The sequence below is a fragment of the Microcaecilia unicolor genome, chromosome 6, assembly GCF_901765095.1.
Source record: "Microcaecilia unicolor chromosome 6, aMicUni1.1, whole genome shotgun sequence".
NCBI classification, from domain to species: domain Eukaryota; kingdom Metazoa; phylum Chordata; class Amphibia; order Gymnophiona; family Siphonopidae; genus Microcaecilia; species Microcaecilia unicolor.
The window spans coordinates 229,707,908-229,734,730 of record NC_044036.1 but is presented as its reverse complement, the minus strand read 5'-3'; the positions used below and the strand labels follow the sequence as shown (position 1 = coordinate 229,734,730).

General features: G+C 49.8%; 1 protein-coding gene across 2 annotated transcripts in view; it reads right to left on the bottom strand.

Moving 5' to 3' along the window:
- ZMYND19 (zinc finger MYND-type containing 19) overlaps positions 1–26,823 on the bottom strand; it is a 422,686-nt gene that overhangs the window by 357,046 nt on the left and 38,817 nt on the right. For both annotated transcript variants that reach the window (XM_030206586.1, XM_030206585.1), the window contains exon 2: positions 1,087–1,146. In XM_030206586.1, coding sequence (XP_030062446.1) covers positions 1,087–1,146 — 60 coding nt within the window. The remainder of the gene's footprint in view (positions 1–1,086; positions 1,147–26,823) is intronic.

The following is a 26,823-nucleotide window of genomic DNA, read 5'->3' as shown; positions in this document are numbered from 1 at the left end:
GAGTAGCAAAATAAACTCTGGCAAAAACCCCTCAACCGCAACTGAGGTCGCAGCCATGGCACCTGCACCATCACCTACAGTGCCTGACGGCCCCACAACTCCCTTACCAGCGGAGAAGACTCTTTGCCCAAAACCGCTATCGGAGTTGGCTCCACGACCGTTCGCAAAATGGCGTGAGAATCACCAGGCTCTGGGTGAGAAAGCACACTCTCGGGGGGGGGGGGGGCCCGCTCCATCGAGTCCCGCCAAATCAGCGCACCCCGCGCTGCAAAGGCCTGCCGCCGAATGCCGTTTCCCGCATCGGGAACAGTGTTTTACCACCTCCGCTGCCATTGCCCGTCCCCGAACAGGAACCCAGCAGGACTTACCCCGGACGGGAAAGCGTGGGAACTGACAGCTGAGCTGAAGAAAAAAAAACTCTCCGACTCCACTTCGAGGCAGGCTCAGACAAGCAACAGAAAACAGGACTCGGACAGCAGTAACACAAACCTGCTCTCGGCAAAAACACACTTCCCTGTGCTTCTCTTTTAAATAAATTCTATGGTTCTCTCTTTTTTTTTTTTTTTTTAGTTGAGGGGGCAGAAACAAACAGGGAAGGAAAGGAACAGCAAAAGGCTGTTCAGAGGGAATTTGAGGTGCAGCAGGGACCCAGCAACTGCGTATGCTGCCAAAGGAGACACCACCAGTCCGCCACTCCCGGCTCAAACTGGCCACCGGCCCAGAAGCACCCTCAGAGGCCTTGGGCCCAGGAGCTGGAGAAAAAGCCATCCACCACCTGCTGAGATAGAGACATACTAACTGAGGAAGGAGCTGGCTGTCTGGCATCACTGCCTTTAGTTTATCTCTATCTCCACCTGCTGGTAGGCGGACTTAACCCACTAGGTTCCTGGATTCATCTGCTGCAAGTGACAGAAGATGAGGTTGAAGAGGAAAAAAAAGTGGGAGTGGGGGACCCCAGGTAGCTCTACAACAAGGCTTGTAATGACAACCTTAGTAAAAGCCTGTTCAACTGTGCTGTAACCCCATCCCAACCAAAAAAAAAAAAAAAAAAAAACCTACTAGGCCTAACAATATATTAATACTTACCTCAAATGAATAGCTTTCCACTAAAGGGATGTCTTGTTCATCTATTAATGTGTATTTTGTCTGGAAAAAAAAATATATATTAGTTATTTTTCCTTAAAGCTGTATTTACATGTAACAATTATGTGCATAAATACTTGAAGTACTAATGATGATTTTATATAGAAGTAAAAAGGAACCTACATATCTACCACTATGCAAGCACCCTAGTTACTATCTGGCTAATAAAGGCATGCCTAAACAAGTTCAGTGCACCTATTAAAGCTCACACTATTTCTTTCGAAAACCTTATTAAAACTGTACACTGTCAGAACAAAATGCCAGAAGCAGGAGGAAGTGACATCATCGCTAAGGGATGGCAGCCTGATTTCAGAGCTCTGCAGAGAACAGAGTAAATAAGTGCTGTAACCCCAAAAATCGTGGCGATTTTGCAAGTGCAGAGGCTCCTGTAGTGTATATACAAGCATGGCAGCAAGAAAAAGACTCTCCAAGTTTAAATACCTGCCGGATGGATCCGGATCCTCGAAGTGGATCAAGAGCTAGCTTGAGAGGAGCCAAGATGGCTGCTGCAGATTCTAAGTCAGACCCTGATATCAAGGAACCAAAAGAGGAAGAGGCTGACTGTGGTAAGACAGCGTTTATTCGCTGGTTTAAAGACTTAAAGGAACCAAAAGAGGAAGAGGCTGATTGTGGTAAGACAGCGTTTATTCGCTGGTTTAAAGACTTAAAAGCTGAAATGGTGGCCACAAGAACCAGTGTCCAAAATGCAGTTGCAGTGCTGCATGAGGAGCTGAAGGAGATTGGGAACCATGTGGCAGAGACAGAGGAGAGGGTGGAAAATATGGCAGAGGAGGTGCGGGACCTGCAGAAAGATCTTAAAGCAGAACAGCAGCTGAGAAGAGACCTAGAATTGCAGTTGGAGGATTTAGAAAACAGATCCCGAAGATGCAATTTGCGATTTAAAGGGATCCCAGAGGAGGCAGAGTTTAAGGATGTGGTGAAAGTAATTCAGGACCTGTGTAATTTTATTATGGACCTGGGAAATACAGGAGGAGAAGAGCAAAACTCCAAACGCATTAAAATTGATCGGGCCCATAGAAGTCTAGGTCCCCAAAGGGGAGGACAGCCTAGAGACATTGTGGTTTGTTTTCATGAGTTTGGAGTAAAAGAGGTAATCTGGAGAAAAGCCTGGGGACTGGGTGAGATTGCCTGGAAGAATTGTAAACCCCAGATATTTCAAGATCTGGCTAGACAGACATTGCAGAGGAGGAGAGAATATAAGGAGATCACCAGATACCTGCAAAAAGAGGGACTGAGATATAAGTGGCTTTATCCCCTGGGTACGCAAGGGAGAAGGAGCTTGGAAGTCGTTGAAGGAGATGGGGTGCACAGATTTGCCAAACACAGTGGAACAGACAGACAAGCAGCGGAAACCAAGTCCTAAGAACAGTAAAGAGGGATGGAACAAAGCGCGTGGAGCGAAGGGGCAAGGGTCCCTGAGTTTGGATAGCCGCAGATCTGAAGCCAGCGGAGTGGACTGATCATGGTGGCTGGAACAACAGGATAATAGTATTATCTACTGACTGAATGTTGATAACTATAGGAGGGAAGTGACAGGATGTTTGGTTACTATAGGAGGTATATAAGCAGGGGGGCAGCGAATGAGGAGGGATATCAGAGGGGCAGCTCTCTGGCGATGGCTCAATTCCTCAGGGACTGATCTGGCAGAGAGGGAACAGACCCAGATGCAGGGGGGGAGAGGGGGGAGGGGGGAGTGGGGGGGAAGGTTACGGGTGGGAACATGGAATGTCAATGGTCTGAATAACCCTGGGAAAAGGAGCATTGTATTTAAAGAATTGAACCGGTTAAAATGGGATAAGGAAACAAGATGAACACTTGCTTAGAAGTAAACAATTGGGTGACTGCTTTCTGTTGGCGGACCCTAAGGGGGGGAAAATGGGGGGAGTTGCCATCTTTGTTAAAGCACATCTTAGATTTGTTCAGGAAGATATTTTCAAAGGGAAAGAGGGAAGATGTTTAGCGGTGAAAGGGAAGATAGGAGAGCAACACATTACTCTGGTTAATATATATGCCCCTAATAGTGGACAGGGTGCCTTTTTTGAGTCCATCAGGCCAGAACTCAGTGCATTTGGGAAAGGTCAGATAATACTGGGGGGGGGGGGGGGGGGGGGGACTAAGCAATATAGGGGGAAGGTTTCTTAAGCGAATGGCAGAATTAGACCTGGTGGACATTTGGAGATTACAACATCCCAGAGGACTTACACATTTTATTCCCATGCACAAAACACATACACTAGGATAGATGCAATATGGTGTAGCCGGTCACTGTGGGGGGCTATAAAAGAAACTGAAATTGAAAGTATACATGCTTCTGATTATGCGCCTGTGTGGGTAATAGTGGGAAAATTGGGAAAGGAGCATGGAGGTCGAGTGTGGAGGTTGAATGATACTTTGATTGCAGAGGAAAAAGATTGTCAGGATGTGCGCAATATAATACAAGATTATCTTCAAATCAATGACAATGGGGAGGTGTCAGAAGGAATTCTATGGGATGCCCTCAAGGCAGTAGTTAGGGGGCATCTTATACAAAGGGGTGCACAAAAAAAGGACCGGGAAGCACATGAGCTGCATGACACGGTTCCCCACAGGAGGCTCTTAAATAAACTGGATGGGCTGAAGATAGGACCCAAAGTGGTGAACTGGATTAGGAACTGGTTGACGGACAGGCGCCAGAGGGTGGTGGTGAATGGAGTTCACTCGGAGGAAGGAAAGGTGAGTAGTGGAGTGCCTCAGGGATCGGTGTTGGGGCCGATTCTATTCAATATATTTGTGAGTGACATTGCTGAAGGGTTAGAAGGTAAAGTTTCCCTATTTGCGGATGATACTAAGATTTGTAACACAGTGGACACCCCGGAGGGAGTGGAAAACATGAAAAAGGATCTGAAAAGCTAGAAGAATGGTCTAAGGTTTGGCAATTAAAATTCAATGCGAGGAAATGCAAAGTGATGCACTTAGGGAGTAGAAATCCAAGAGAGGCGTATGTGTTAGGCGGTGAGAGTCTGCTAGGTACGGATGGGGAGAGGGATCTTGGGGTGATAGTATCTGAGGATCTGAAGGCGATGAAACAGTGTGACAAGGCGGTGGCCGTAGCTAGAAGGTTACTAGGCTGTATAGAGAGAGGTGTGACCAGCAGAAGAAAAGAGGTGTTGATGCCCCTGTACAAGTCGTTGGTGAGGCCCCACCTGGATTATTGTGTTCAGTTTTGGAGGCCGTATCTTGCTAAGAATGTAAAAAGAATTGAAGCGGTGCAAAGAAAAGCTACGAGGATGGTATGGGATTTGCGTTACGAGACGTATGAGGAGAGACTTGCGGACCTAAACATGTATACCCTGGAGGAAAGAAGAAACAGGGGTGATATGATACAGACGTTCAAATATTTGAAAGGTATTAATCCGCAAACGAACCTTTTCCGGAGATGGGAAGGCGGTAGAACGAGAGGGCATGACATGAGATTGAAGGGGGGGCAGACTCAAGAAGAATGTCAGGAAGTATTTTTTCACGGAGAGGGTGGTGGATGCTTGGAGAATTCCTTTATTAAATAAAACGGAAAAAAACAATATTCAAGACATTACATCATGCCGTTGTAAAACCAGCCCCACTACACTTTTATACAAAAAATACAAACCCGATAAAACCCGTCCCCCCCAAATCCCCCCCACACCATACATTCAAATCAACTTCAAGCGTACATGCTTCCACCAAACCCCAAAATTATGTACCCCCCCCCCCCCCCTCCACCTTTTTTTCCCAGCGTGCCAATTCCTGGACGGCTCGGACAACGTCCCAGGAAACCTGCTCAGCCGACCTGCACTCCTGGCGCATAGACACCCCGCATCGGGCCACCCACAGGCAGTACCTGATAATAACTGATATGAGGAAGGCGGTACCTGGCTCCAGCCGCCCCGTTCCCTGCTGCCTCCCGTACACCCAGTCTGCATAGGTGTAGGACGTGAAGCTGGGGATGGCCAACAAGGCGGCCACTCTTCCACAAACTGCTCTGGAGAATGGACACTCCATAAGGAAGTGGTCCATCGTCTCCAGCTGACCAGCACACTCCCCCCTCGGGCAGTTTCGGTCCTGCATGCTTCGGTGCATATTTGCCCTAACATATAATTTACCGTGAAGGGACAGCCAGGCAATGTCCCTGTACTTGTTCGGGAGTCGTCTAGATGAAATAAAGCCCAGGCCCTGCCTCAGCACGGGCCCTGGAGCATCCCTAAGAGTCAGGGGAGATGAGAAATGCTGGGAGCGAACCTGCTCCACCCAGCTCTCCCTCTGCCCCGCCCTTATTTCCTCCCATGTAATGTCCCACAACCGGACCAGCTTTACTAAGGATTTGTAGTAGCCTACCCCCTCTGGGAAACCCTTCCGCAACCTCCCCACCTTCCCCCCTCCCCACCAAGGGCCCCAAAATCCCTCCGACCACTGCACAACACTTTGTGCCCACCCTGGGGCCTCCGGCCCTCCCCCCCGCCCAAGGTTAAACTGGATGAACAGGGAGGAGAATAGCAAGACAGGGTTTACCATCCCCCCCCCCCCCCCCCCTTCCTCCCGCGACCGGTAAGTAATATTGCGTTTTACCGGGTTCATCCTGTTGCCCCACAAAAGTTGAAAAAACACGCTGTACAATGAAGTGAAACAGCATTCCGGCAAAAGGCAGATGTAACTCAAGAAGAGAAACATGGGGACTATCTGGGTCTTCAACAACCGGACCCTGTCTGCCATGGACATCCGTCACCCCTTCCAACGATCCACCTTTTCCCTTGCCTCCGATATCTTTTGCTCCCAACTCTCCCGCCCGTAATCCCCCCCCCCCCCAAATACACTCCCAACACCCGCATTCTTTCAATCCCTGCAGAAAACCCGCCCCCTAGGTTAAATCGCCGTTCCTCTGGACCCACCCACAAGCTAGTACACTTACCCAGGTTTACCCGTGACCCCGATGCCTTGGAATATTCTTCAAGGGTCTCCCGCAGCATCCTCCCCTCCCTCTGGTCTGCCACCCAAACGGTGACATCGTCTGCATAAGCGATGACTCTCAATACGTTCCCCTTTGCCAACCTCTACCCCTCTGAGCCCTCCCTCCCCCCCTCCTCCTAGCCTCCGCACCAGGGGATCTATGGCAAAAGCGTACAGCAGGGGGCTCAATGGGCACCCCTACCGTACCCCTGCCGTGACCCCCACCTCCGCCCCCCTCCATCCATTCACCAGGGGAAAAAATCGCGCCCCAGCATACAACAGTTGCAGTTGTGCGATCCACTCCCCCGGGAAGCCATAGTGATCCAGGACCTTCCACAAGAACTCCCACTGCACTCGGTCGAAAGCCTTGTCCTGGTCCAAGGCCACGACCAACCTACCATCTCCCACCCGGCTATGTTCCAAGCCCTCCCTCACCCAGGCTACTGCCTCCAGCACCCCCCTTCCTGGGACCCCACACCTCTGCGAGACTGCTAGCACTTCACCGGAGACCTTCCTCATGCGAGCATGAAGCATGTGGGCGAAGATCTTCCGGTCGCTGTTCAATAGTGCTATTGGTCGCCAGTTCGCCACGTCTTGAGGATCCTTGCCTTTGCTAAGGAGGACCAATGCTGATCCTCCCATAGACTCCGGCAAGGATCCTCCTGTTCGCGCCTCCTCCCAGAGTTCCAGCAAGAACGGCGCCAGCTGGTCCCTGAACTGTTGTTAAAACTCCGCCGGAAGTCCATCCGGCCCCGGCGCTGTTCTGCGCCGCAAGGCCCCAATGGCCTCCTCCACCTCACCCAGCGTCCACGGCTGCGTTAAGACCTGAAGATGGGGTCCCCAGTTACCCACCCCCGGGGTTCCCTCAATATATCTTCCCATGGCCTCTGACCCCAACTGTAGGTCCGAGAAAACCCGCCCAAAATGCGTCCCCACCACCCGCAAAATACCTTCCCTGGACTCTTGGAGCACCCCCCCCCCCTCATCCCTAAACCCCACCACCACCCTCCTCTCCCTTCGTTCCTTGCAGCAGTCATACGGGTCCGGACCAAGCAGCTTCCCGAAGTCCCGCTCGTAGACGAGGGAAGAGTAGCGGTTGTACTGTACTCTTTCAACCTCCTGCTGCAGTACCTCAATATCCTCCCTCCTCCCCCCCCCCCCCCCCCCCGGGAAATTAGATTATCCCGTCGCTTTCTCAGGGCGATCCCCAACCGGGTGGCCTCCCTTCCCTCCCACCTTGCCTGACGGAGAAAAAAACCCTCTGGTGCGGTGTTTCAGTACTTCCCACCAGTCCCTGAGGGAAGGGAAGACACCCTGAATGGACACCTGGTCTGCTAGGAATTCCAGGTACTCCTGGTGCAACACCCCCTCCTTCAACCATTTGAGATTCAATCTCCACAACCCTTTCCCTAGCTTGCACGCCCCCCCTCCCCCCAACTCTATCATCACCATCCTGTGGTCAGAGAAATCTACTTCCACCACCCTAGATGCCTGCCTACATGCCCCTTCCCGAACTATAAACCGGTCAATTCTGCTCCTACAGGTGCCCCGTGAAAAGGTGAAACCCTGATTCCCACCACCAAGTGCAATATGTACATCCACCAGCCCTGCTCCTTTCATAATCCCCGCTAGTCGAACCCCATCATAACGTACTTGTGTTGCCCGCCCCCCACTATCCTCTTTCCGTAAGATAGTGTTGAAGTCTCCTCCCCACACCAACTGCCTTGAAGTGTATAGGTAAGGCTTAATTTTGTTGAACAATGCAGACCTTCCCTGTTTGCTTTGCGGTCCATACACATTAATCACCCGCAAGGCCACCCCCCGCAATATTACGTCCAACACCAAACACCTACCAATACCCAGCTCCACCACCCTCTGAATCTCTACTTTATTGGTTTTAAAGAGGATGCCTATCCCCCCATACCTCTCCCCGGCCAGACCCCAAATAGAGGGTCCCCATCTCCAGGCCCTCTTTGCCCGCCGGATGTCCTCCAGCGTCTACAACCGGGTCTCCTGGAGGAGGAAACAGTCCGCCTCCACAGCAGAGAGGCCATCAAATGCCAAGTCTTCTTGCCCTCTGGGAGGCGACACTAGCCACATTAAGTGTGGCGAACACCAATAGCTACCTCACCCCCCGCCTTCCTGGCTGCCTTCCCTTCTCTCCACACCATCATCCATGGTCCCTTCCCCTCCACCCTCTTCTTCCTCCTCCGCCCAATCCCGGACCTCTAGCTTATACATCCCTTCCCCCACCCTTGCTTTCTTCCTCCCTATCTTCTTCTTGTCTTCACCCACCTCCCTCCCTGGGGATCATCAACCGACCTGCCCCCCTCCTCTCCCCCCTCTTCCACCCCTACTACCTCCTCTTCTTCCACCCTTCCCATCAATCCCGCCTCCGACCCTTCCTCCCTCCCCTCACGGGCCTGCATTACTACATCCTTTCTTACCTTCCTTTCCTCTCCCGCCCTCCCTGCATCAGCCGTCACCTCCCCCGATCCACCCACCTCCCCCCCTACCCTTCCCCCCTCTTTGTCCCTCAAAACCCTCCCCCCCCCGTTTCTCTTTCCTCTTACCCGCTGTTCCCCTCACTCCTTCTCCCCTACCTCCCAACCCGTCCTGCCGGCTACCCCCATCCTCTACCTCCTCACCAGCCAGTTCCTCAACCCCTCCCTCCTCTTCCAAACCCCTGAATCTATTCCCTACTTCTATCCCCATTCCCACCCCCTTCCCTCTCCACTGTTTCTTGGACACCCGCGTCCAGCCCTCATCCTCCCCTTCCTGCCGCTTCCGACCCTCCCCCAAGCCCCCCCTCTACCTGTCCCTGTCCTTCCCTGGACCCTTTCCCCCCCGCCCCGGGAACCTGATCATGGTCTGCTTCCCCTCCCCCCTCCCCCTGACCTGAACCATCCCTATCTATCTCCTCCTCACCCCCATTATGGGAGGCCCAAGGGCAGGCTCGAAATGCATGCCCCAGACCCCCACACAAGTTGCACTGAATAGACATACAGGACTCCGTGGGATGCTCCTTAGACCCGCACTTTCCACACTGCACAACCGGGCATGACATACTAAAATGTCTAAACGACCCACACTTGTGACACTGCCGTGGCTGCCCCTTATAAAAGCAGAGAATCCAATCCCTGCCGATGAACGCCGAGGAGGGAATGTGCTGGGTGACATGCCCTGCCTGCCTCAGCCTAACCTGCGCACCCCAACCTCCAGCCCACACCCTACTGGGGTCCGGGAGTTTGGACAAGGGGGTATGCAATTCTGCGTACCGTTGTAGCCAGAAGGCCAGGTCCGCCCCTGATAGAGACTCATTTCGAACCAGAAGGGTTACCTGCACCAGGTCGGGTCTGCTGATCGGTACGGCCCGGTAGTTCTTCCAGTCCCCTCTCCCCCGTACCCCTTCGTATCTCTCCCAGAAGACCTCCATGCCTCTCTGGGTTAGAAAGCTGATATCGTATTCTGGTATATTCACCGGATGAATACAGGCATAGAGGTCCTCTGGGAGGAATCCTAGACCAAGGACCAATCTCAGGACCACATCCCTGCTTGGCATCCCCCCCTCCCCCACCCATCTCAATTGTACCACATTCCTCCTTTTGGGAACCTGGCCTCCCCCCCCACCCCCTCCCCATCCTTCCCCGCTGCCCCCTACCCCCCTAGTTCCCCTGCGCCCGCCTCCTCCACCCACCACCGCCGCAAAGGACGGACCGCCCCCCCACCGTCCCCCCCCCCTTCTCCAGCGCGGGGACCCCCCCGCTCCTGATGCACCATATCCTCCTTCTCTTGCCTTCCCCGTTTCTCAGCCTCCCTCCCTATCCCTCCCCCCAACATGCCTTGTACCCCTTCAACCAGCAAACCTTGGTCCCCTGCACCCCTCACCCCCTTAGCACTCGTATCCCCTGCAGTCACAGTGTCCATCAGTTCAATGCCTCCTGCAACAGAAACCCTGCCTGTCTCCCCATCGATTTGGTCCGTAGGAACTTTGAGAGCAGGTTCCCCTATATAACTGGTCCCCTCCCAGTGCCCTGCCCCCCTCCCCCTCCCGTCGAATCAACCCCTCCCCCCAGAGCCAACCACCCCGCTGCCTGGCCGGAATCAAAATCCCTAGTACCACCAGTTAAGTTTACTGCAGGTGCGCATGGCAAGGCAAGCACCCCTCCCTCCCGCCCAAAACCTGCTCTCTGGACCGGGTCCCTTTTGCCCCCAATGTTCTGCTCCGTCGGATCCTCCAGCCCCGCTGTTTCACCAAGCAGACGAGGCTTCCCACACTCCAGAAGTGCCTGCCCTCCCACACAAGGGGAATCTTCTGGCGCTGCAGCTATTTCCCCTGCCAGCCTTTGTAGCTGTTCTGCAGTCTTTCCTGCTCCCACAGCCCGATTGGCTGGAGCCTCTTGCTCTGCTGCCAGGCCGGTTTGTTGCAAACACTCCTGGATCCTCCTGTGCCGTCTTCATCGAGAACCCCTCCTTTTCACCTGCTGTTTGTCCAGCTGCAGCACTCTCTGTCACCAGGTTTTCCTCTGCTAAAACCTCACCATTCTCAGTCTTTGGTAGTGCTGCAGCCTGCCTGGCCGTGACCTCCAGCCCCTCAGTGCTGTGTGGGTGGGGCCTCCCCAGCTGCAATGGAGTCAGTGTTTGTTTGCTGCTCTCAACTCCTGCTGCAGGCAATGGGCACAAAACCTGTGGCTGCAACTGCCTCTGCTGACCTCTTGCTTCTTGCTCAAGTAAGTTTTTCATTTCTGCTTCCACCATCACTGGTGTAGAAGAGAGTCTCTCTCCTGAACTTCCAGCCCCTGTTTCTACAAGATGAAAAGTCTGGGTTTTAAAACTTTTTTCCTGTTCAGTTTTTCCAACCTCAGGTTCCCTTAACGAGGATGCCTCTCCAGCCCTGCTTGCTCCAGAAGCTGCCAGAAGGGACCCAGACTGACTAGCAAGGTACTGCATATACTGTAATGTCTTTTGGGTGCTGGGCCCAGGAAGCTCCTCTGGCCCCTGGGTGTTCTGGGGTCTAAGGTCTGAGCTCCTACTCTCCTTCTCTGTTTGCTGTTGTGACTGTTTGAAGGTTGTCAGGGCCTTTCCCCCCAAGGCCATTCTTTCTCGGTTAATGTAAACTTCTCTCAGAGGGTTCCCAGGGCCCTTTTTCAATGCCCCCAGCAAATGTTCTTTCTTTTGAAGAAGCTTGAGCAAACGAGTTACCTCCTTTGTATAAGTCTTGCGGTGCTCCACTGGGGCTAGTTTGCACAGGGCTTTTGCCATTTTAACCCGTTTCCCCAACTCCACCACCTCTTTTTCTGTGCTTTTTATCTTTCTCACCATTTGAATCAGGCCACTGGTCGGGTCCTCTGGATCCTGACTATAGTCTGTGAAATCTTCCTCCTCTGAGGAGTCACTGTCCTCCTCCTCTGAAACCGGTAGGGCCTCCCGGCAGATCTCCATTACCTCTGCTCTCTCCTCCCTCTCCAATCTGCTGTTCTCTGGGGCCTCCCCCAGCTCTCTCCCCCCCTCACCTGCTAGATGGCGTGCCACTGTGAGGGGGGTATCGGTCTGGGTTCCTCCCGTGGAAGCCTGCACTCTTCGATCCACAGGGCTCCTTTCCCTCCTCTCTGGAGCCCTGCCAGAGAGGGAACTACTTCTCCTGGCCTTCTGGTCCCTGGCCCCAGGAGACCCCCTGGCCTGGGGCTTTCCTGAGGACCGCTCCCCAGGGACCTTCCTCATTTCTGGGGAAGGAGCTAGGCCTCACTCCCTTCCCCCTGGAAGCCTGCAGAGCTTCTGGCAGCACTTCCTCCTCCTTCCAAGTCTCAACAGCAACTAACTTGGAATGCCCTCCCGCGGGAGGTGGTGGAGATGAAAATGGTAACGGAATTCAAACATGCGTGGGATAAACATAAAGGAATCCTGTGCAGAAGGAAGGGAAACTCAGGAGCTTAGCCTAGAATGGGTGGCAGAGCTGGTGGTTGGGAGGCGGGGCTAGTGCTGGGCAGACTTGTACGGTCTGTGCCAGAGCCGGTGGTGGGAGGCAGGGATAGTGCTGGGCAGACTTATAGGGTCTGTGCCAGAGCTGGTGGTTGGGAGGCGGGGCTGGTGGTTGGGCGGTGGGGATAGTGCTGGGCAGACTTATACGGTCTGTGCTGGGGCTGGTGGTTGGGAGGCGGGACTAGTGCTGGGCAGACTTATATGGTCTGTGCCGGGGCTGGTGGTTGGGCGGTGGGGATAGTGCTGGGCAGACTTATATGGTCTGTGCTGGGGCTGGTGGTTGGGAGGCGGGACTAGTGCTGGGCAGACTTATATGGTCTGTGCCGGGGCTGGTGGTTGGGCGGTGGGGATAGTGCTGGGCAGACTTGTACGGTCTGTGTCAGAGCCGGTGGTGGGAGGCAGGGATAGTGCTGGGCAGACTTATACGGTCTGTGCCAGAGCTGGTAGTTGGGAGGCGGGGATAGTGCTGGGCAGACTTATAGGGTCTGTGCCAGAGCTGGTGGTTGGGAGGCGGGGTTGGTGGTTGGGAGGCGGGGATAGGGCTGGCCAGACTTATAAGGTCTGTGCACTGAAGAGGACAGTACAAATAAAAAAGTAGCAGATATGAATTTATCTTCTTGGGCAGACTGGATGGACCGTGCAGGTCTTTTTCTGCAGTCATCTACTACGTTACTATATATGAAAGACACTGGCACAATTAGAGGTTAAACACCATGCTACTGGGGACCCGCGGATATTTAAAAAATTAGTAGATTGTAGAGCAGAATTGCAAAAAATACAATTGAGAAAGATGGAATATACCAGAAAATTAATGAAACAAAAGTTTTTTGAATTTAGCAATAAAGCGGGTACTATGCTAGCGAGAAGCTTGAGACAAAGACAGGTGAAAAATACGATTACAAAAATTAAAGGTGCTCGGGATGAAATATTGCACCAAGATAAGGACATAAGCAGACAATTCGTTCATTTTTACACGAAACTATACTCTAAAGGGGAGGTGGTGTCCCAAGGAAAGATGCGAGAATATTTACAAGAGCTAGATATACCACAAATTACAGGACTGCAAAAGGCTGAGCTAGAGGCTGAAATTACAACGCAAGAGGTTCTCAGGGTCATTAAAGTGTTAAAACCGGGAAAGGCCCCTGGCCTCAATGGATATACAGGGCAATATTACAAGGTATTTGGGAAGGAACTGGCACCATTATTAGTTAGGGTGGGCAATGCAAATTTTGGGGCCATGGAGTTCCTCCCAGTATGAGGGAAGCGGGGATATCGGTCCTTTTAAAACCAGGGAGAGATCCAGCAGTGTGTGGATCATATAGACCGATATCTCTGCTGAATATCGATATAAAAATTTTAGCCAAAGTTATGGCAGATCATTTGGGGAGAGTGCTGCCTCACATAATTCACGAGGATCAATCAGGGTTCATAGCACACAGACATGTGGCAGACAATATTCGCCGCACTTTGAATATTACATGGGGGGCAGAGAGGAGGGGAGAATCACTGACACTGCTGGTGGTGGATGCGGAGAAAGCATTTGACATGGTGGAGTGGGAATACCTGTGGGAAGTGATGAGGGCTATGGGAATGGGGGGTGCATTTCTAGAATGGGTAAAAGGTATGTATACATTCCCAGTGGCGCGTATAAAAGTGAATGGAGGGTACTCAGAGTATTTCCCAATAGCAAGAGGAACGAGACAAGGTTGCCCATTATCTCCCCTGTTATTTGCTATTTCCATTGAACCCCTGGCTTTGAGAATACGGACTCTCAGAGACATTAGAGGAGTTAAATTGGGGGGTCATGAGCACAAAATTGCCCTGTTTGCAGACGACATTCTCTTTTATGTATCCCAACCATTACTGACACTGCCTATTATAATAAGGGAACTGGAACTATACGGTAAAGTGGCAGGGTTTTTAGTGAATTATGATAAATCTGAGATGATGGGAATTACTAGCACAGAGGCAGAGCTGGAGCAGCTGAAACAGGCATTCCCTTTTAAAATGACGGACCATAGTTTTAGATATTTGGGAATTATAATACCAAAAGATCTAGATAACCTCTTCTTGTTAAATTATATGCCTTTGCTCAGGGGTGTGAGACGGGACTTGAATAAATGGAAGAATAATTGGTTGTCATGATGGGGGAGAATAGCGGTAGTAAAAATAAACATTTTACCCAGACTGCTTTTTCTATTTCAGACACTGCCAATATTAGTACACAGAAGGGAAATTTTAAAACTACAGTCAGATATAGGGACCTTTGAGTGGGCGGGTAGGCCGGCTAGGCTGTCAAAAAAAATCTTGTGGGGGAAGGTGGAAGAGGGGGTGAGAGGGATGCCAAATGTGCAGTGGTACTACTGGGCAGCCCAATTAAAACAGATAGGGGAGTGGAGTAAGGGAAAATTAGGTTCTTACCTTGGTAATTTTCTTTCCTTTAGTCATAGCAGATGAAGCCATTACGTATAGGTTGTGTCCATCAACCAGCAGGGGGAGATAGAGAGCACTCAACTTTTTACAGTGCCTCATGGCCAGCCAGCTCCACTGCCTCTTCAGTATTTGAAGCTTCCAAAGCAGTATGGCAAACCGCAATGGGAATAACATGAACTTTCCTCACAGCGAACGATGGCCCCTTAACAAGGGCATGAACTCAAAAGGAGGGAATGAACACATCCTCCTGGAGGGAATAAACTCGTCCTCCTTATTGTATAACTGGAGGGGATACACGCAACCTCCTGGAGGGAATAAACTCATCCTCCCAAAACATAAACTGGAGGGAATGGACTCATCCTCCTATAAGTGAACATGAATCCTGAAGACTGTTTTCCAACTTTCTCCCAAGGAAGGAACTTCAGGAAACAAGAACAGAACCTGAAACAGATTCACAGCATACAGACAATCATACAGGGAGGGCTCATGGCTTCATCTGCTATGACTAAAGGAAAGAAAATTACCAAGGTAAGAACCTAATTTTCCCTCCCTTGTCATCAAGCAGATGAAGCCATTACGTACGGGATTTAACAAAGCAAGCCCTATATAGGGTGGGAACAGGTCACACCATGCACTAGCACTTGTGCTCCAAAACGCGCATCCCTCCTAGCAGCCACATCCAACCTGTAATGTCGGGCAAAAGAGAGCTTAGAAGCCCATGTTGCTGCACTGCATATCTCTTGACGAGAGAGTGCTCCAGTTTCAGCCCAAGAGGAAGAAATCGCTCTGGCAGAATGTGCCTTAAAGGCTACAGGCGGAGACCGGCCGGCAAGCAGATAAGCTGAAAAGATAGTTTCTTTGAGCCAGCGGGCAATAGTGGCTTTAGACGCTGAAGACCCTCTGCGAGCACCTGATAGCAAAACAAACAGATGATCTTAGATCCTGAAAGAGATAGTAACTTGCAGATACTGCAGCAGAGTCCTGCACACATCCAACAGGTGCAACTGCCCAAAAGATTCTGGAAACTCCTCCTTATCAAAGGAGGGCAAGAAAATAGGCTGGTTTAGGTGAAACGCTGAAACCACCTTAGGCATGAAGGAAGGCACGGTCCGAACCGTGACCCCAGACTCTGAGAATTGCAGAAATGGGTCTCTACAGTACAGCGCCTGGAGCTCTGACACCCGTCTCGCCGAAGTTATGGCCACAAGAAAAACGGCCTTTAGTGTCAAATCTTTCTCCGATGCTCGCCGAAGCGGCTCAAAAGGAGAAGCCTGCAGGGCCTTCAAAACTAGCCTCAGGTTCCTGGACAGGGTGCTCGCACGGAAGGCCGGAGCCGAAGCACCCCACTAAGAAACCGTGCCATACCTGGATGAGCAGCTAAAAGACACGCCTTCAACCTTACCACGAAGGGAGGCCAACGCTGCCACTTGCACCCGCAGGGAATTATAGGCCAAGCCTATTTGTACACCATCCTGCAAAAAGTCCAGAATTGGTGAGACAGGAGCCCGCATGGGTGTGATTGCTTTTGAAGAACACCAAGACTCAAACTGGCGCCAAATCCTGGCATAAGCCATGGAAGTGAAACGCTTGCGGGCCTGCAGGAGAGTGGAAATGACTGTGTTTGAATAGCCTTTGTCCCTCAATTGTGCCCTCTCAATCGACCAAAGCGGCAGGCGTCCTCCATGGCTAACGGGCCCTGTGACAACAGGTTCGGTACCAGAGGTAAAGGAAGGGGAGCCTCCACTAGCATCTGTCGGAGGTCCGCATACCAAGGCCCCCTGGGCCAATCCGGGGCTATGAGCACCACTTCTCCTGGATGCAGCCGAATCCACAGGAGCACTCGCCCTATCAAGGGCCACGGAGGGAACACATATAGTAGGCCCAGAGGCCAGAGCTGAGTCAAGGCATCCAACCCTGCCGAGCGAGGATCTCTCTGTCTGCTGAAGAAGCACGGGACTTTGGCATTTGAACTTGTCGCCATAAGATCCATCACGGGCTTGCCCCATTTGGCACATATCTGCAGGAATACTTCGTCTGCTAGTTCCCATTCTGCTGGATCGATCTGATGCCTGCTTAGATAATCGGCTTGCACGTTGCTCTGACCTGCAAAGTGAGCTGCCGACAGAAAATGAAGATGCAGCTCGGCACAGTGGCAAATCTGTTCGGCCTGCGCAGCCAGTGCTCTGCACTGAGTGCCGCCTTGTCAATTTATGTAGGCCACTGCTGTCGTGTTGTCCGACATCACTCTGACAGCCAATCCTTCCAGGGTCACTTGAAAGGCCAGAAACGCCTGAAACACCGCTTTCAACTCCAGGCGGTTGATGGACCACTCCGACTCCTTGGGTGTCCGTAGACCCTGGGCATGCTTCCCCTTGCAATGTGCGCCCCAGCCCTTCAGGCTGGCATCTGTCACTACTAGACACCAATCGGGGAGCACCAGCGGTATTCCTCGCCGCAGCATGCTGTCTGAGAGCCACCACTACATGCTGAGTCGGGCCGCAGGGAGCCAAGAAAGTCTGCATTGATAATCCTGAGAAACTGGAGACCATCTTTGAAGTAGGGAATACTGTAGAGGTTTCAGGTGCGCTCTCGCCCAGGGCGCCACTTCCAATGTGGCTGTCATCGATCCCAGCAGCTGGACAATGTCCCAAGCTCGTGGGCGGGCATCCTCAGGAGCAGACGGACCTGATTCTGAAGCTTGCACCGCCTTAGCTTGGGTAGGTATACATAGCCCGAGTCTGTGTCGAACCTGGCCCCCAAATATTCTAGAGATTGCGAGGGGGTCAGGTGACTTTTGGCCATATTGACGACCCAGCCTAGAGACTGAAGTACTGAGACCACTCTGGCTGTAGCTCGATAGCTCTCTGTTACAGAGTCTGCTCTGATGAGCCAGTCGTCTAGGTACGGGTGAACCCTGATACCTTCTCGCCTGAGCAAAGCAGCTACTACCACCATTACCTTCGAAAAGGTTCAGGGAGCTGTGGCAAGGCCAAAAGGCAAGGCCCAGAACTGGAAATGTTTTCCCAACACCGCAAACCTCAGAAACTTCTGGTGCGGGGGCCAAATTGGTATGTGCAAGTAAGCTTCTTTCAGGTCTAGAGACGTGAGAAACTCTCCTGGCTGTACCGCAGCAATGACGGAGCGCAGGGTTTCCATGTGGAAATGCCGCACTCTCAGGGACTTGTTTAATTCTTTTAAGTCCAGAATAGGGCGAAAAGACCCACCTTTTCGCGGCACCACAAAGTAGATGGAGTATCGGCCATAGCCGTGTTCGGCGGGAGGTACCGGGGACACGGCCCCTAACTGAATCAGACCTTGCAAAGTCTCCTCTACCGCCGCCCGTTTGGCAGCAGAACTGCATCGGCGCTCCACAAACACGTCTCTTACTGGGGCATTGAATTCTATTCTGTAGCCATCTCTGATCAGGTCCAGAACCCACTGATCTGAGGAAATACTGGCCCACTCCTCGGCAAAGAGGGAAAGACGTCCTCCGATGACAGGAAGCGAGGAGGGGTCCGGCGCCCCTGAACTCCAGGCCTAGAGCCGGTGGCTGCAGAACGCTTGTCCGAACAAAAGGAGTTCCTCTGCTGAAAAAGGGCACGAGAAGTGAACCCAGCAGAATGCCCCGGGCGGTACCTTCTAGCTTCACGGAAGCGAGGTCTATAAGAGGAGTGGACCGCCTGGCCCTTGGAGGAAGGCCTCGGCCTATCTTCGGGCAAGCGCTGGGGTTTAGGATCTCCCAGGCCTTTAACAATTTTTTTTTCCAACTCCTCACCAAATAGGAGAAGGCCTTGAAAGGGCAACTTCACCAACCTTTGCTTAGAGGCAATGTCCGCTGCCCAATGTCGTAGCCAAATAAGACGGCGAGCCGCACTGCTACTGCCATTTGTTTAGCCGAAGCTCTGTCAATATCATAAAGGGCATCAGCCAAAAAGGACAAGGCCGACTCCAGCTGCGGAGCCACATCCGAGAAGGGCTCCGCTCCATCTCCGGGCTGTTCCACTGCCTGTTGCAACCACGCCAGGCAGGCTCTAGCAGCATAACAACTGCATGCAGACGCCCGAACAGTAAGACCTGCAATTTCAAAGGACCGTTTAAGTGCTGCTTCCAGTCTACGGTCTTGTATATCCTTCAGGGCAGCTCCTCCTTCCACAGGGAGGGTAGTTCTCTTTGTCACCGCAGTGACTAGGGCATCTACTTTAGGCATTGCAAAGCGAGCCATATGCTCCTCACACAGAGGGTATAATTGCCCCATAGCCCTGGAAACTTTCAAAGGTCCCTCGATGTTAGCCCACTGAGCGGAAATAAGCTCTTGGATGGAGTCATGCAAAAGAAAGGCTCGAGCAGGCTTTTTGGTACTAGCCATCCTAGGATTCACAGAAGAGGCCATGCCACTGTCAGGCTCTTCAATAGAAAGGACCTGTAGGGCATCTGAAATAAGCGCTGGCAGCTCATCATGGTGGAAAATCCTCACCGCGGAGGGATCATCCAGATCCTGTGGTAATTCTGCACCAGAACTCTCCAAATCCTCACAGCCCGACCACCGGGGGGGGGGGGGGGGGGGGGGGGGGGGGGGAGGGGGAAGGAGGTGCACCACAATCTGAAGGGGAATTAGCCCTTCTACGCTTTTCTTTATGCCAATTATCAGGGAAAATAGCCTCAGCGGGCAGTCCCAGGCCAGAATCCACTGGGGGGGGGGACAATAGAAGGGGCCTCAGACGACCCTTGAGGGAGAGCTCTTTTCAGCATGTATGCTTTATGCAATAACACAAAATCAGGTGAGAAAAACTCGCCCTGGGCACCCAGATCCCGTCCGGGGCTAGCCGCTCCCTGAATAGCCTCAATTCGAGGTCTCCCCCCCTCCGCGCCATGCAGAGAATTCAAAATGGCGTCCGCTGCCAGCTCTGAGCGGGAAGAATCATCGCTCGCCATGCTCGGGCCGGCTCTTACACCTGTACAGCACGATTTACAGAGCCCCGCTGCTGATTTGCGCTTGCCACACCGGGAACAGCGCTTTACATTCTCTGCAGCCATCGCCGAAAACGGCGGGAAAATTCAAAATGGCGGTTTCGCGCCAAAAACGCCCCGATCGCGGGCCCACCCCGGAGGAGTTAGAAAACACTCTTACCTCACCGGACCAAGTATCACAGCTCCGGTCCCATAGAAGAATCGAAGGAAAACGTCTGTTCCATTTTTTTTTTAACGTTGTGAGGAAAGCAGAGGTAATAAGAACTCCGGAGGCTCAGATGAGTGGGAAAGGCAGGGAAAGGCGAACCAATGTGCCTGCATCCACTGAGTGGGAAAGGACAGGGAAAAGCAAGCTAATATGTCCACATCCACGGGGGCATGGGTAAGGCAGGGAAAGGGCTAACCTATGTGCCTTCAAAGTGAAGCTGCTATAGCCTCTAACACCCCGGCTAACAACTGGCAAGCCAGGAGCCACCCCCAGGCAGATTTTTGATGGAGCTCGAAGAAGCTGCAGCCACCCTGCTTGGGGAGATAGAGAATACTGAAGAGGCAGTGGAGCTGGCTGGCCATGAGGCACTGTGAAAAGTTGAGTGCTCTCTATCTCCCCCTGCTGGTTGATGGACACAACCCATAAATAATGGCTTCATCTGCTTGATGACAAGGAAAGTAGATTTAACTCCAATTACTAGGCTAGAGCAAATTTTTGTTAGGGAAGGAAAGCTAGATGGTCTGCTGTGGGCCTCAGTCCCGGAGCAGACATATAAGGGCCTTACGCTGAATCCTTTTGTATCTCATCTCTTCACGGTGTGGGGGAGGCTGAAAAGGAAGGTAAGAGGGACAGGGAATAGATCTACATATGCATGGCTCACACAGGAACCCGGGTTCCCGGGGGGAAGGGAAAATAAGGTATTCCAAAATTGGTCTCAAAAAGGGCTCATACGGTTTCATGAGTGCCTAGATGAGGGTCGAATACGCACATTTGAAGAACTACAGGAAATGTATGGGTTAGTAGAGTCCGATTTATATGCGTACATGCAGGTCAAACACTTTATTAGTACAGAGAAATGGGCCAGGGAGGAATTCAAAGACCAAGAGGGATTTGAAAAAGTATGGGGGGGATATGGATAAGTGGGGGAAAAGGAATTTCACGGATATATGGACACCTCAGGGGGCAGAGTTTTATGAAAATGACCTATATGGAGGCATGGGAAAAGGACTTGAATCAGGATGTTTCGGAAGCAGAATGGAGGAGGGTATGCTTGGAAGTCAAGAAAGCCTCGGTGTGTGTGCTTATTAAAGAAAATGCTGAGCAGATGGTATTATACACCTGATAGAATTAAAAGAATGTTCCCTGAGGCTTCTGATAGCTGTTGGAGATGTGGAAGGGAGACGGAAACTTTTTTTCATATTTGGTGGGGGTGCAGTTTGATTCAACCTTATTGGAAAGATATAACGGATAGGTTGTCTAAAGTTCTAGAAGGTACTTTTCCATGCGATCCTAAATGGTGCCTCCTGGGGTGGGGGAACCAGAGGGGAAAGAGATGGCAACAGAGATTCAAGAGAATGGGGTTAGCCACCGCAAAAACCACTATTGCAATGCATTGGAAAAGTCCGCTGGGCCAACTGTAGGTAATTGGGCTGAGAAATTTAAAACCATTATAGAGTTGAAAAAATTGATAAGCGTAAGGGGAGATATAATCCAGAGGCTCCTGAATGGATTCATCTAACAGATATTGAGGGGGTTTGGGCTATTGGGGGAATCAGTTGTTGAGGGGTTAGTGGGGGGGGAGGGGGGAAGGGTTATAAGCATAATGTTAAAATAAAATTAAACTGTTGCATTGTCATGTGCTGGAGCCAATGGCTCATTATGTTTGAGATGTTATTATTTCAATAAAAATTCAAAGTTTAAAAAAAAAATGCCAGAAGCATCCGATCTAATAAGTAACCGGAAAAAAAAATTCTATTAAATTAAAAAAAAAAAAGTTTGTCCCAAAGCTCAGTACATCATCTAAGGACATAATGTAGCCCAGTGCCTACAGAACAAAATGCTGGAATTCCTTATCAATTTCTGAGTCACTAAAAAATAGGAGTCATGCTAGAACTGAGATTTCATAACCTTTAAAATGACCTATGGAAGGGGATTTCAAATTGGAACACTTATTTCCTACAATTCACTGGTCTGAGGATCACTTTCTGCTGCTGCAGTTAAGCAGACTGCACTTACTGCCCCATGAATCAATTCCTTCATTGCTTCTCCCATCTTTGTTCCTTCCACCCTTCTGTTACCCAAACTCTCCAATCTCTAAGTTCCTGGACATGCTGCCACTGGTACAAGAAATATTAAAAATATAAAGATTTAAAATACAACCAATTAAAAGCAAGCCAATAATCCTAACAACCCTTCAAAATACACACAACCAAGAAAAGTTAACTTACTGAGATCTGTGATTAAGACATAACTAGGATCATAACTACGATATTTACTGATAAAGCCAGAGGAAAAACAAAGAGAGGGGAAAAAAAGTCCACCCTCTTTCTAAAATCTACTTCTACCGGAAAAGTATAAGCCAAACACAAATACTTTTAAAACTTTTGGCAGGCATCTGTAGCAGACAACAGCACTAAAAAAAAAAGGCAAGAGGAACTAAGACCTTAAAAGTACAGGAAACAGAGCAAAACAGCACAAAAATTAACAAGATGACCCCAAAGTACCATAAGAAGAAAAGTGTTGCCATTCTGGGACAGACTGAAGGTCTATCAAGCCCAGCATCTTGTTTCCAGCAGTGGCCAATTCAGGTTACAAGTACCTGGCAACATCCCAAACCTGTACATTTTATGTTACTTATCCCAGAAATAAGCAGTAGATTTTCCCTATGTTCATCTTAATAACAACTTATGAAATTTTCTTTTATGAAGTTAACTGCATTTACCACATTCTCTGCTAATAAATTCTAGAGTTGAATTATTCGTATTTTCTCAGCTTTGTTTTAAATTTACTACTTTGTAGCTTCATTGCATGCCCCCTAGTCCTAGTATTTTTGGAAAGAGTAAAGCGATTCACATCTACCCATTTCACTCCACTCATTTTATAGACCTCTATTATATCTCCCCCCCCCCCCCCCCCCAGCCGTCTTTTCTCCAAGCTGAAGAGCCCCTGTCGGTTTAGCCGTTCCTCATAGGGAAGTCATCCCTTTATCATTTTTGTCTCTTCTCTGTACCTTTTCTAATTCCACTATATCTTTTTTGAGATATGGTGACCAGAACTGAACACAGTATTTGAGGTGAGGTCGCACCATGGAGAGACACAAAGGCATTATAACGTCCTCATTTTTGTTTTCTACTCCTTTCCTAACAATACCTAACATTCTATTTGCCTTCTTAGCTGCCCACACACTGAGCAGAGGGTTTCAACTATCAACGATGACACCTAGATCCCTTTCCTGGTTGGTGACTCTTCCTGTGGAATCTTGCATTACATAATTATAGTTCGGGTTCCTCTTTCCCATATGCATCATTTTGCGTTTGCTTACATTATACGTCATCTGCTATTTGGATGCAGTCTCGGAGTCTCGTAAGGTCTTGTAATTTTTCACAATCCTCTTGTGATTTAACAACTTTGAATAACTTTGTGTCATCAGCAAGCTTTTTAACCCTACAACAGTTTTCTATCTTTAACCAGTTTTTAATCCACAATATAACACTACCTCCTACCCCATGACTTCAGTAAATTTTCTATCAAAGTTTTCTCAAGTAAGCGTCTCCAAATGGGCTAGTTTTATGCATCCCATGACAATAATGAACCTCACCCCTAAACCAGGATATCTGAAATATTATTTCAGTCTCTCAAATTTACTGCCAGCACTTGCCACAGTACCTGCAGTCATGCCCAAATCAGCTTCTTCTGGCAGTCCATAAGGGTCCATAAGGGTCATTTCTGCTACTGTCAATAAAGACCTTGTTCAGGAAGACACTCATTGTGAGAGGACTTTTTTGGATCCACTGTGTGTTTTGCAGTCCATAAGACACAGCATATATAAGAAACCTACCCAGGTGTGCTTAAAGATTCGTTTTAGTGAAACCTGAGGCACTCAAAACAATGGGAAATTTCTGTATCATTTTCTTGGTTTACATACAGAAGGTCCATCAAGTCCAGCACACTGTTTCCAACAGTGGCCAATGCAGGTTACAAGTACCTGGAAAGATCCCCCCCACCCCCGAAAAAAGTAAAGCAGATTTTATGCTGCTTATCCGAAGAATAAGCAGTGGATTTTCCAAGGTCCACTTAACTAATGATTTATGAACTTTTCTTTTAGGAACTTGTCCAAAAAAAACCCCTGTGATGCTTTTACCAGGTTCTCAGGCAACAAATACCACAGCTTAAATTAAGCAACAAGTAAAGCAAAGATACTTACCTGTAGCAGGTATTCCCCGAGGACAGCAGGCCTTATATTCTCACCAGTGGGCAACACGGTGCCTTGTTGCTTGGTCCAGGCTTTATGACAAGCTTTAAGAGCTTTGTGGAGTGTGAGACACTCTCCACCATGCATGCACAGGTGCCATCCCATCCGCTACAAGGGTACTGTTACCGCAGTTCAATACTATAGCAAGAAAAATAAAAATAGGAGCTAACTCCTAGGGGAGGCGGGAGGGTTTGTGAGAATATAAGGCCTGCTGACCTTGGTGAATACCTACTACAGATAAGTATTTTCTCTTTCTCTGAGGGCAAGCAGGCCATTAATTCACACAAGTGGGGTATCCCTAGTATCCAGGCTCACCGAAAACCACAAACTTTAGTCAACTGGACCTCGCAATGGAGAGGACCTAACTCAAATCAACCTGAAACTATATAGAAACTAAGCGAGAGTGCATCCTGGAACAGAATAAAACAGGCCTTTTGGTGGGGGCGGGGGGGGGGGGGGGGGGGGGGAGATACATTCTAGACCCAAAACAGATTCTGCAACACTATCTGTCCGAACTCACTGTCGCGTCGGGTATCCTGTTCGAGGCAGTAAAGAGATGTCAATGTGTGGACTGATGACCACACTGCAGCCTTGCAAATTTCTTCAATGGAAGCTGACTGCAAGTGGGCTAACACAGCCATGGCTCTGACATTGTGAGCCTTGACATGACCCTCCAGTGTCAGCACAGCATGGGCATAAGTGAAAGGAAATGCAATCTGCCAGCCAATTAGAGATTGTGCGTTTCCCGATGGCGACCCCCATCCTGTTGAGATCAAAAAAGACTCTCTAATCAAACGGAAGAAAACTACAAATGAACTCCCTAAGTCCTCTATTACTAACACTAAATAAAATTACTTAGGATAAATCAGACCAACCATCTATGCATAAAGCAACCAATATAACAATGTTAGAAAATTTAAAGTTTTAAATTTTTAAATTGTGCTCAGTCCATATCCATTACACCCATAGTGTCCCTAAGGAAAGCATGTGGTAGTGTTTAGATGGAACCATCATAGCACAATTTATGTTCCACCTCCTTAGAGTGTATGCGCACACACCTGCATCTACTAGTTATAATGCAACTTTCAATTACTGATGTTTCAAACCCATGTGGTACAGATCACACTTAAATCAGCTATATATGTCTTAACTTGTGCACAGTAGTTCTTATCGTACCTCAGGTACTAATAGATGCAGACACACTTTAATTCTAAATTCTAAATAGTACCCACTTATAATGCACATACAATTTGCTTTGACTACTATATTTTCACATACCACTAACACCAACATCACTGATAGAGAGTGACACATAATCAGTGAGAAAAAGTATATATACAAAAGGTCACTTCCCTTAGGAACCCAGCGTGCTCGTGCAGGTGATTTAAAATCTCATCAAAAAATCATTCGTGCTCTTCAATCTCACGCCATCTAAATCATTTTCCCTTTAACTCTAGCTGAGTTTCGAATATCTTCCTCAGAAAGGGAACTGTAAACATGAATGTTCATTAATAATCCAAACATTTTTTTCACCATGTACTAGAATATAATTCAGTATATATACACACTCCACTTTCATAACTCAAATCAAAATGCTTACATAAAAGTTTCCACTGTCAACATCAATATCGGGCACTATCCCCGAGCGGGTAAATATCTGGAAAACTCCCAACTCTCCAGAGCAGACAGCTGCACAATGCCTTGCTCTGTTCAAATACCCAGAGGAACCCACCTACTGGTTCCCGTATAGCCAGAGAGAACAAGAGAAAGAAAGGGCCTCAGAGCAGCTAGAAACGCCCATATTTAAAGGGGCCATCACACACAAGTAAGCCAAACCCACATTGGCACACTTCATAGCCATTTAACTTCTCTGTTTAAACCCAGAGGGTAAACAGTGTCCCACATGTAGATAAATCATTGTTCCTTTTTAGTCAAAATAGCACTCAAATTTCCTCCCCTCTGCAAATTAATTTGTAGGATCACAGTATATTTCAAAAAAGAAAAACTTGGGAGGGCTGCCTGTGGGGCCTTGTCTGCTCCATGTAGTAGGCTAACACTTGCTTGCAGTCCAAGGGGGGCAGACTCAAAAAAGATGTCAGGAAGTATTTTTTCACAGAGAGAGTGGTGGATGCTTGGAATGCCCTCCCGCGGGAGATGGTGGAGACGAAAACGGTAACGGAATTCAAACATGCGTGGGATATACATAAAGGAATCCTGTGCAGAAGGAATGTATCCTCAGGAGCTTAGCCGAAATTGGGTGGCGGAGCCGATAGGGGGAAGAGGGGTTGGTGGTTGGGAGGCAAGGATAGTGGTGGGCAGACTTATACGGTCTGTGCCAGAGCCAGTGGTGGGAGGCGGGACTGGTGGTTGGGAGGCGGGGAATAGTGCTGGGCAGACTTATATGGTATGTGCCAGAGCCTGTGGTGGGAGGCGGGGCTGGTGGTTGGGAGGAAAGGATAGTGCTGGGCAGACTTGTACGGTCTGTGCCCTGAAAAAGATAGATACAAATCAAGGTAAGGTATACACATATGAGTTTATCTTGTTGGGCAGACTGGATGGACCGTGCAGGTCTTTTTCTGCCGTCATCGATTATGTTACTATGTGTCCAAGGTGCTCTCGCTAGGATGGGTGTGAGGTCTGGGAAAGAATGTTGGCAAGACTATCGACTGGTTCCGATGGAACTCCCGGTAAGAACTTGGGGTGTGTGCAGAAGACTGCTCCTGTTGTGATGAAACTTAGGCGCATCCACTACTAGAGCTTGAGCTCACTGAGCCCACGGGCTGAATAATAGCAACCAAGAAAATGACCTTCCAGGTCAAGTACTTCAGATGGCAAGAATTCAGTGGCTCAAAAGGAGCTC